At 44.5% G+C, this 10698-nt stretch overlaps 1 protein-coding gene across 1 annotated transcript in view; it reads right to left on the reverse strand.

Annotated features, from left to right (window-relative positions):
- The window catches only part of LIMK2 (LIM domain kinase 2), a 63517-nt gene extending 53081 nt beyond the window's left edge, over positions 1–10436 (reverse strand). The window contains exon 1 of the mRNA XM_069757884.1: positions 10338–10436. Coding sequence (XP_069613985.1) covers positions 10338–10374 — 37 coding nt within the window. The 5' untranslated portion in view covers positions 10375–10436. The remainder of the gene's footprint in view (positions 1–10337) is intronic.
- Between the last annotated feature and the right edge of the window lie 262 nt (positions 10437–10698).

The raw sequence follows: 10698 nt of genomic DNA on the forward strand, positions 1-10698 counted from the left end.
ATCAGGGGAACAACTTCGGCATCGTTGAAACTGTCTTCAACGATGCCGAAGTCCCCGGGTAACCAGGGTAAATATCGGGTTACTAAGTGCAGGGCCGCGATTAGTAACCCGATATTTACCCTGGTTACCATTGTAAAAGTATAAAAAAAAAAAAAACAGTACATACTCACATTCCGATGTCTGTCACGTCCCCCGGCGTCAGCTTCCCCACACTGTGTAAGTGCCGGCCATAAAGCAGAGCGGTGACGTCACCGCTGTGCAGTCAGTGCAGGAAGCTGACGCCGGGGGACGTGACAGACATCGGAATGTGAGTATGTACTGTTTTTTTGTTGTTTTTTTTAACTTTTACAATGGTAACCAGGGTAAATATCGGGTTACTAAGCGCGGCACTGCGCTTAGTAACCCGATATTTACCCTGGTTACCAGTGAACACATCGCTGGATCGGCGTCACACACGCCGATTCAGCGATGACAGCGGGTGATCAGCGACCAAAAAAAAAGGTCCTGATCAATCCCAGCGACCAACGATCTCGCAGCAGGGGCCTGATCGTTGGTCGCTGTCTCGCATAACGATTTCTTTAACGATATCGTTGCTACGTCACAAAAAGCAACGATATCGTTAACGCAATCGTTATGTGTGAAGGTACCTTTAGAGCAGAAGAGACTTAAAGAGATGAACAAAACGTCAACCATCACAATCTCAGAGTTCTATAGATCAATTGTACTGGTGCATAACCAATTGCATTGCAATGTGTGACATCCACAGCAAGCCCACAAGAATCACGAGGGTTTTGTGGAAGAAAATGTGAATCTACACTCACTATTCCATTACATTGTTCCCGAATCCAGATTCATCTGGCGTCCATACAGGATGTTGCTTAGCTTTTCTGGGCTTCATTACACTGGATGCTTTCCCCATTCTTCAGGGGTGAATCCAAGCTGGTTATTCGGCTGTAATCGGAGCTCAGCCAAGAAAGGGGAGTACCTCCGATAACAAAATAGGGAACCAGATATGTTTTCCCCGGTAAAGCAATTAGCAACCCTATTTCATAATTCTATGTCTTACATGTAGGGGCCCCATCGTAAGAGACTACAAACAAAACAAATGCAACACTTTAAAGCGGATTTGTCACTACATTTCACAATACAAATTGCATACATTATTAGATCTCTCAGACCTAATGAAGCTAGTGTACTCACTATGAAAACTGATGCCAGAATGGCTGCCTAGCCATAAATTAAGGCCCCCATACACATTAGATTAACGATAATCTAAGCCACCGATATAAGCTGACAGTGTATGAGACCTCCCAGAAAGTTGGATTTCCAACGGCCAATCCTTTTATTCTGCAGATGAGCCAAGTGTGCCTGTGCATAGGTGTCTAAGGAGAGATAGTTTCCGGTCAAATTATCTTCCGTTATATTATGTATGTATATGTGGGCTTTAGTTCAACCATAGCTGGACTCATAGAATGCTCATTTTAAGCATTCAGCCATTACTGTATACAGCTATCCAGACATGTATTTTCATAGTAAGTACACCAGTCTCATTATGTCATTGCGTTAATGGGACCGCGCTAACGGACAGCGTTGCACGGCGAAATTAACGCCGTGCAACGCGTCCGTTAGCGCGCCCATTAACAGCAATGGGGACGCGCATCTCTAGCGCGTGCCACTTTCGGAACGCGCTAGCGATGTGCCGGTGTTTTGTGGCGCGCCGCGGACGCTGCTTGCAGCGTCTGAGGCGCGCCCGCGGTCCGTTACCCGCTCTCGCAGATCGGAGAGATCTGCGAGAGCGGGGACGTTTAACGCGACCCCTTTACAACACATTGCGTTAGCGCAATCCGCAAGCGCTAGGCGCTAAACGGATTGCACTAACGCAATCTGAACCTAGAGATCTATGTACTTTGTATTGAGATACAGGATTATTATTTGCTTTACCTGCCTCTTATTACCCAACATGCTCCTTTTTTCAGCTTAGATTATAATTCAATAGAGCTGGATTGTATATAAAAAACAACCAAGCCTCATTTTAATGTTTTCTTTTCTAAGGACTATATAGCCATTCTTAAATAGATTTTCAAAGCAAGTACAATAAGTATAACATATTCATGGGCTGAATTAAACCTCTCGAGGACGGGTAAACAACTGAGTAATGCAGGATTGATTCTTCGTATTCTTACCCATATGGATCCCTGTGTGACTACAGACTGACTGCCTGGGGCCTGTTGACTCCATACTCATGTACCCGAGCCTTTCATTAGCAATCCTGTTGTTTTCCATGCTACTACTTTTTACTGATGTGATAAAAACATGTTTTTTTATGATGTTATAACTAAAAAGACTTTTGAACAGTAATTAGACACACTGACTCCATTCCTCTTAGTATTTATTGTATGTTCAGGAATTGTTGTGTTGCTGGTAACATTTCTCTATGTGGCTACTAGGCCCCTATTCACATTGAGTGCAATGTTTCTTGTGCTGATATATTTGTTTCTACTACCACAGGATACAGCAGACTCCCATGATAAAGTCGGGGGCAGCAAAGGTGCAAAATACTGATGAAAATTATTTGATAGTGTAGGGACTCGCAAGACAAAGAGGACCCTTGATGTGGGATGTGAGTTTGTGTATTTGGGGCGAAATATTGACCAAAATGGCATATATGTTATACATCTTTATATTTATGTAGAATCCCACCATGCCCCTTAGTGTTAGCTGATAAATTAGGGCGCCTGTCCTTGTGGGGTGCACTTACATAGTGGTGGGCAGTCGGCCTGATCTAATAGTGAGGGCGTCATCGATAGGCTGTGAGTCAGACATTGTGCATCACATGTACCAGTGTGACTGGCGCCCTATACAAGCCTCATCTGTGGGCATTTTTAACACTAGGTGACCACCCCCTCCATGAAGGGTAGGTTTTTCTGTGGATGTATCATCAGTGTAGTTTGCACCTGAGCTGCCCCCTCATTTATCAGGGGGTCAGCTGTACCCTGTACTGCATTGGTATTGTGACCTGGTGGCTAAATAAAGCTTTTTGCTGTGATGATTTTTGAATTTTATGTCTTTTTCGGCGAGTTGCTTTTGATGATTGAAACAAATACAGGGATTGGAGAGTATTATCCCAAAACTGCTTCAGGAATCTAAAAAAAAAAACCTCCAAAAACTCTGCAAAGAAGGAGCTTTTTTTAAAGTGGTATCCACTAGAAAATGTGTAGTTTTTGACTGCTTAAAAAAAAAAAAAAAAAAAAATGTGCATGTACATTGTATGCGTTGTCACTAGGGTTGAGCGACCTTGACTTTTTTAGGGTCGAGCCGGGTTTCGCGAAACCCGACTATCTCAAAAGTCGAGGATCGACCGAAACACGAAATCTTCTCCCTCTCCCTCTCTCTCTCTCCTCCGTCCGTCCCTGAACTGAAAAGCTGGTGTTACACATTGCAAATCGCTACAGCGCACAAGCGACAACATGGCGATAGGTCTTAGGGGCGTGGACGCCTATGTCATCACTCTGCCCACGCCCCTTCATTGGCTGAAAAAAATGGCGCCAAGCGCGTCATACGAAACGTGTGCACATACCCTTAAAGTCTTCCGGTTGCTTTGGGATAATTTTTGGATACTCCTGAATATTCACTTTTCCCTTCCTATTCATTTTCCAATACCTATACTTATCCTTATCTTTCAATAAAAAATTATAACAAAAAAAAATTGCAAGATTGTAGGGGTTCTTTTATATTTATTAAGATACTAACACAGATGATTTATTGAAGACAACACTAAAAAAAAAAAAAAAAAATAGGTAATTTTCTGATTGCTGTTTCCTTCTCAATATGAAGTACAATTAAAATGTTTCCCCCCTAATGTAACAGTATTACTTTTGTTTTGTGCTTTATCTGCACAATTGTTTTTTTTTTTCTAATATACTGAACGACTTTTCTGGAAAAAGAAGCCTAATTTTATGCATGGCCGATGCTGGGTTCAGAGGTCACTTATGTCCATGAGGACATTTAATGGAGTCCGGAGGTCAGAACAAGCTGCAAATATAAAGTAACCTCCACAAAGAGAAATGACATTTTTTTGCCAACAAAAATGCATTGTAAAAGCTTCTCAATAAAAGAAAAGGGGCCACAGTTCTCACAGGGAAATATACAGTGGGGCAAAAAAGTATTTAGTCAGTCAGCAATAGTGCAAGTTCCACCACTTAAAAAGATGAGAGGCGTCTGTAATTTACATCATAGGTAGACCTCAACTATGGGAGACAAACTGAGAAAAAAAAATCCAGAAAATCACATTGTCTGTTTTTTTAACATTTTATTTGCATATTATGGTGGAAAATAAGTATTTGGTCAGAAACAAACAATCAAGATTTCTGGCTCTCACAGACCTGTAACTTCTTCTTTAAGAGTCTCCTCTTTCCTCCACTCATTACCTGTAGTAATGGCACCTGTTTAAACTTGTTATCAGTATAAAAAGACACCTGTGCACACCCTCAAACAGTCTGACTCCAAACTCCACTATGGTGAAGACCAAAGAGCTGTCAAAGGACACCAGAAACAAAATTGTAGCCCTGCACCAGGCTGGGAAGACTGAATCTGCAATAGCCAACCAGCTTGGAGTGAAGAAATCAACAGTGGGAGCAATAATTAGAAAATGGAAGACATACAAGACCACTGATAATCTCCCTCGATCTGGGGCTCCACGCAAAATCCCACCCCATGGGGTCAGAATGATCACAAGAACGGTGAGCAAAAATCCCAGAACCACGCGGGGGGACATAGTGAATGAACTGCAGAGAGCTGGGACCAATGTAACAAGGCCTACCATAAGTAACACACTACGCCACCATGGACTCAGATCCTGCAGTGCCAGACGTGTCCCACTGCTTAAGCCAGTACATGTCCGGGCCCGTCTGAAGTTTGCTAGAGAGCATTTGGATGATCCAGAGGAGTTTTGGGAGAATGTCCTATGGTCTGATGAAACTAAACTGGAACTGTTTGGTAGAAACACAACTTGTCGTGTTTGGAGGAAAAAGAATACTGAGTTGCATCCATCAAACACCATACCTACTGTAAAGCATGGTGGTGGAAACATCATGCTTTGGGGCTGTTTCTCTGCAAAGGGGCCAGGACGACTGATCCGGGTACATGAAAGAATGAATGGGGCCATGTATCGTGAGATTTTGAGTGCAAACCTCCTTCCATCAGCAAGGGCATTGAAGATGAAACGTGGCTGGGTCTTTCAACATGACAATGATCCAAAGCACACCGCCAGGGCAACAAAGGAGTGGCTTCGTAAGAAGCATTTCAAGGTCCTGGAGTGGCCTAGCCAGTCTCCAGATCTCAACCCTATAGAAAACCTTTGGAGGGAGTTGAAAGTCCGTGTTGCCAAGCGAAAAGCCAAAAGCATCACTGCTCTAGAGGAGATCTGCATGGAGGAATGGGCCAACATACCAACAACAGTGTGTGGCAACCTTGTGAAGACTTACAGAAAACGTTTGACCTCTGTCATTGCCAACAAAGGATATATTACAAAGTATTGAGATGAAATTTTGTTTCTGACCAAATACTTATTTTCCACCATAATATGCAAATAAATTGTTAAAAAAACAAACAATGTGATTTTCTGGATTTTTTTTTTCTCAGTTTGTCTCCCATAGTTGAGGTCTACCTATGATGTAAATTGCAGACGCCTCTCATCTTTTTAAGTGGTGGAACTTGCACTATTGCTGACTGACTAAATACTTTTTTGCCCCACTGTAGATATGGGAACACGCTCCCAAAAGGGCATTCAGACGATTTCCAGGGCTGCAGTAAGTTACAGGAAGGTTTAGTGGCGCGCCCCAGAGCACTCTGACAAATTTGCAAATCATTTTAGTTCTTTATTTCTAAGGGGCAGGCACAATGGATTACTACTAGTGACGAGCGAAGGTGTTATCTGAGCATGCTCGTGTGCTAAATGAGTGACTTTGACGTGCTCGAAACATATGTTCGTATCCCCGCATGTTTGTTAGGCAATCCCTAAATGTATATTTATGGATGGGGCATGAAATATTTTATTAGTGACCTATATTTTGTTGCAGACTGGCTACAGACTTATTCCCATCTTGATAAAAAGATATTGTCAGATAGAGCTTGTAAATATAAATAATTTTACAATTTGCTGATTATCAAAATTTGCAGCCGTGTTTTTTTTTTTTTTTTAGATATTAACACTTGCTGCGATGGAGACAGACCACCGCTGAGGGACAGCAGAACACACAGTCTCCCTTCTAATGTGCTTGTAAGTACTTAAAGGGAACCTGTCACCAAAAAAAATGCTACTAACCTGCAGATATGTGGTTAGTCTGCAGATTAATAGCGTTATTAACCTGCCCGGTATCCGCACTTAATCCAACGCTGAGAGGAGAACATGAACTTCATTCCGGTTTCAGTCATGGAGTAGGCGCCGATTCAGTCACCGCTCTGGGTATAGCGAACAGCAGCTGTAACTATGTGCCCTCTGCCCTGCACTAACTGACAGCCGGCCCCAATACAGAGCCAGTGTCGGGAGCGTAGTTACAGCAGTGACTGAAGCCGCACCAGTGTCACCCCATGACTGAAACCGGAATGCTGCCTGGGGAACAAGTTTAATTTTCTACCCGCAGTGTTCGGCTATGTGTCAGCACTGGTTAGGTTAATAGCACTATTAACTTGCAGATTACCCCTATATCTGAAGGTTAATAGGTTTTTTCTGGTAACAGGTTCCCTTTAATACCCAAGTACTCTGGAGTTAACAGCACATTACAGCGATCATGGCCAGCATCAGTGCAGTGCTTACAAAGCTAACTAGGGACTATCAGCACAGAACTGACTGTTCAAAACAAGCACAGGAGCTCGGTGCTTCATGATGAGGCCAATGATTTATATGCACCTTCCCACCTGCTTGGCTTCCATCTATCTCCTCCTTTCTCTGGTTCTATGAAGCCAGAGCTGTCAAACAAAGAAGAAGCAGGTGAGGGAAAACCAGCAGGTGGGAAGGTGTATATAAATGACTGACCACACCGTGATTCACACAGCAGCAGGACTTAGTTTGAACAGTCATTTTGTGCTGATAGAGTTGCTTTCTTGGTATTATGCTTGTCATCATGGTATTAAAAAAAAAAAACACCTTTCATAGATAAGTGGCTGTTCAGTATTTGATCATTTACCTCAGTATTTGTAAGCCAAAACCAGCAGAGGAACAATCAGAGGAAAAGTATAATAGAAACATATGCACCATTTCTGCATTTATCACCCACTCCTGGTTTTGGCTACAAATACTGAGGTAAAATACTGACTGAACACTGGAGGTGGCCTTAGGAGCGTGAACTCAGTGTTTCCAAACGCGTGTATGATGCACAGAAGATGTGGGTCAGTATTTGGCATGTCACTATATGGCATCTACATTGACTTTTAGAGCTTTTTGGATCATACCAATAATGTATTTTCCGTCTCTGGTGACTTCCATAGAGAAATGACAGCATATTAGTGAATGCAACAGTTCTCGCCATACTTAGCAGCGTACAATAACACTGACACCACGCGCCTATGAATGAAGTCTCGATAGCTACAACACATTGGACACAATTCATTACGTGACGTAGAGCTGCGACGGCTTTACTGGCACTTGTCCTTAATAACACAGTACAAGCCGCCTGCCGACATGCCAGGTTATAATTGCCCCCAGCAGCGTATCTTACTGTCATCCCTGGAACGCTGCCCAGTTACTTGTCATTTTACAAGACTTGCACAACACGGTGAAGCTCCATGTGGTTTCCTTGGAAGTAGCTCACGAGCTATATATGAAGAACAGCTCCATATACCGTACCTGGAGAGTCTGGCCGCAACGGTATCTTTACTAGCAGTGTCTGCTCAAAACCCGAAGAGCAAGCGGGGCAAACAGTGCTCATGCGTGAAGTCTTTCATTAAAGAGAGCACACGTTATATGACAGGAGAAGGGCAGCACTATGGAAAGGGGCAATTAAGAGTTCCGTCTATATTTTAAAGATTTCTTCATAGCAAACCTATAACCAAATTGAGCATTCCCCTTAAATGGAATCTGTCAACATGTTTTGCCATGTAGTCTACAAACAGCATGCTGTAGGGGTTAGAACACAGAAATCAGGGATGTGTCACTTATTGGGCTGTGTGTTGTTTACGTACAGTGTCACCAGGACATTATCATTGCTGTGACTAGCTGGCACATGAGCAGTTGTCTGGCCACGTGTGATAAGCAGGTCACTGATAATAGGCAATGTACATGGAGAGCCTGGTGTGGGCGGGGTTAGCTTTCTCAGCTCTGCTGCGTTACTAGATCTAAAATCTCTGATTGTGTCAGAACAGCTGGACCCAGTAATCTCAGTGATACATGGTTGGATTCAGGGTCTCTTTGCCTACATCACATTGCTCTCAGACGAGGTAGTAAAAACCTGATGACAGATTCCTTTTAAAAAGGAGTGTGCAGACAGAATACAAAGAAAACAACACCCAGAGAAGCAGAAAATACTGCTATAGCTTACATCTTAATTCTGTAAAACCAATTTCACAACATGAAAGCCAGCTAATGCCATTATTGGATCCTGGAGAAAGCTACAATACATAGAACATACCTAAAAAGTGTTTTCCAAGTGAAATCTTATGTCTTAATCGATGTCAATAGCAGCCATAAAGGTACCGTCACATTAAGCGACGCTGCAGCGATATAGACAACGATGCCGATCGCTGCAGCGTCGCTGTTTAGTCGTTGTGTGGTCGCTGGATAGCTGTCACACAGACAGCTCTCCAGCGACCAACGATGCCGAAGTCCCCGGGTAACCAGGGTAAACATCGGGTTACTAAGCGCAGGGCCGCACTTAGTAACCCAATGTATACCGTGGTTACCATTGTAAATGTAAAAAAAAACAAAAAACCAGTACATGCTTACATTCCGGTGTCTGTCGCGTCCCCCTGCGTCAGCTTCCCTGCACTGTGTGAGCGCCGGCCGTAAAGCAGAGCGGTGACGTCACTGCTGTGCTCTGCTTTACGGCCGGCGCTGACACAGTGCAGGGAAGCTGACGCAGGGGGACGCGACAGACACCGGAAGGTAAGTATGTAGTGTTTGGTTTTTTTTACATTTACAATGGTAACCAGGGTAAATATCGGGTTACTAAGCGCGGCCCTGTGCTTAGTAACCCGATGTTTACCCTGGTTACAAGTGAACACATCACTGGATCGGCGTCACACACGCCGATTCAGCGATGTCAGCGGGAGATCCAGCGACGAAATAAAGTGCTGGCCTTCTAGCTCCGACCAGCGATGTCACAGCAGGATCCAGATCGCTACTGCGTGTCAAACACAACGATATCGCTATCCAGGACACTGCAACATCACGGATCGCTATCGTTATTGTTCTAAAGTTGCTCAGTGTGAAGGTACCTTAAGGGTATGTGTCCACGTTCAGGATTGCATCAGGATTTGGTCAGGATTTTTCATCAGTATTTGTAAGCCAAAACCAGGACTGGAACAATTAGAGGTAAAGTATAATATAAACATATGCTCCACTTTTGCATTTATCACCCACTCCTGGTTTTGGCTTACAAATACTGATGAAAAATCCTGACCAAATCCTGATGCAATCCTGAGCGTGGACACATACCCTAAGAAGCTCCACAAGCACTGCGGCAGCTTTCATCTCTGAAGAGTTTTAGTAAATAATATAAAACCATGGTGACTATCACCTTGAATCTTATCTGACTGTCCGCTTATAAGTTATGGAATAATGGCCCCTGCAGACTTTCTCATTCTTGATTCCCCTAAAGCCGGAGCTTTTAGCTTAAAACAGTCCTGATGTGGCAGGAATGCACCAGCAGGTGGCGCTGCAACAAAGCCTTTCTAACATTAGGATTTTCACTGTGTTCCTGAAAACTAGGATGTGCATGTAACCCAGTCCAGGGGGTAGTCCCGATCATACACTACTACGCCACAACACGGCGGGCGGCACAGGCAGAAACATTCTACATAAGCCTGGCATCAGCATGATCACAGGCACTGAGCGCTTACTGTAAAGCTACACTGGATACGGCTGCTAACAGATTGCAGAGACCAGGGACTTCCCATCAGTAATGTCAGTGATTACACTGCAGTCAGCCTCTGATCATCCTCAACTGGCTGATAACAGAAAGCGATAGCGTAACATCCAACAAGTAGTAGTGCAGATGGCAGCAATGGTAACAGAGCCCGAGACGTGCCCTGCTATGGATGTAGCTGCACAATACAGAGGGCTCATACAAGCAACTAACGTGTCCTAGGGTGGTGGCAGCAGCCCGCCGTCTCCTCCTACCTACCGACCACTCCGGTCTCCTCCGGCCGCTCCCGCCTCATACACACACACCGACAGTGACATCACCTGCTGACGTCACTCTATGGAGACCGGTAAGGCTCAATCCGTACCTGTGTCCTGTGCGCCCCTAGCTAAGCCCCGCCCCCTCTCCCCCAGTTCCTGCCCATGGAGAGGGCGTCTCCTGCTGGTCAGCTCTGGGCTGCGCCTGCTCCAGGCAGCACAACACGTCTGCACCTGTGCGCGGCATTCCTCGGCCCTGAGGCGGTCTGTGCGGAGCAGGAACCCCGGGAGGGGCTGAGGACAGCTGTGCTGCTCCCGGGACTGTGCGCCGCTGAAGAGAAGATGTTACACCGTACACACAATAG

The sequence above is a fragment of the Ranitomeya imitator genome, chromosome 1, assembly GCF_032444005.1.
Source record: "Ranitomeya imitator isolate aRanImi1 chromosome 1, aRanImi1.pri, whole genome shotgun sequence".
In the NCBI taxonomy this organism is placed as follows: domain Eukaryota; kingdom Metazoa; phylum Chordata; class Amphibia; order Anura; family Dendrobatidae; genus Ranitomeya; species Ranitomeya imitator.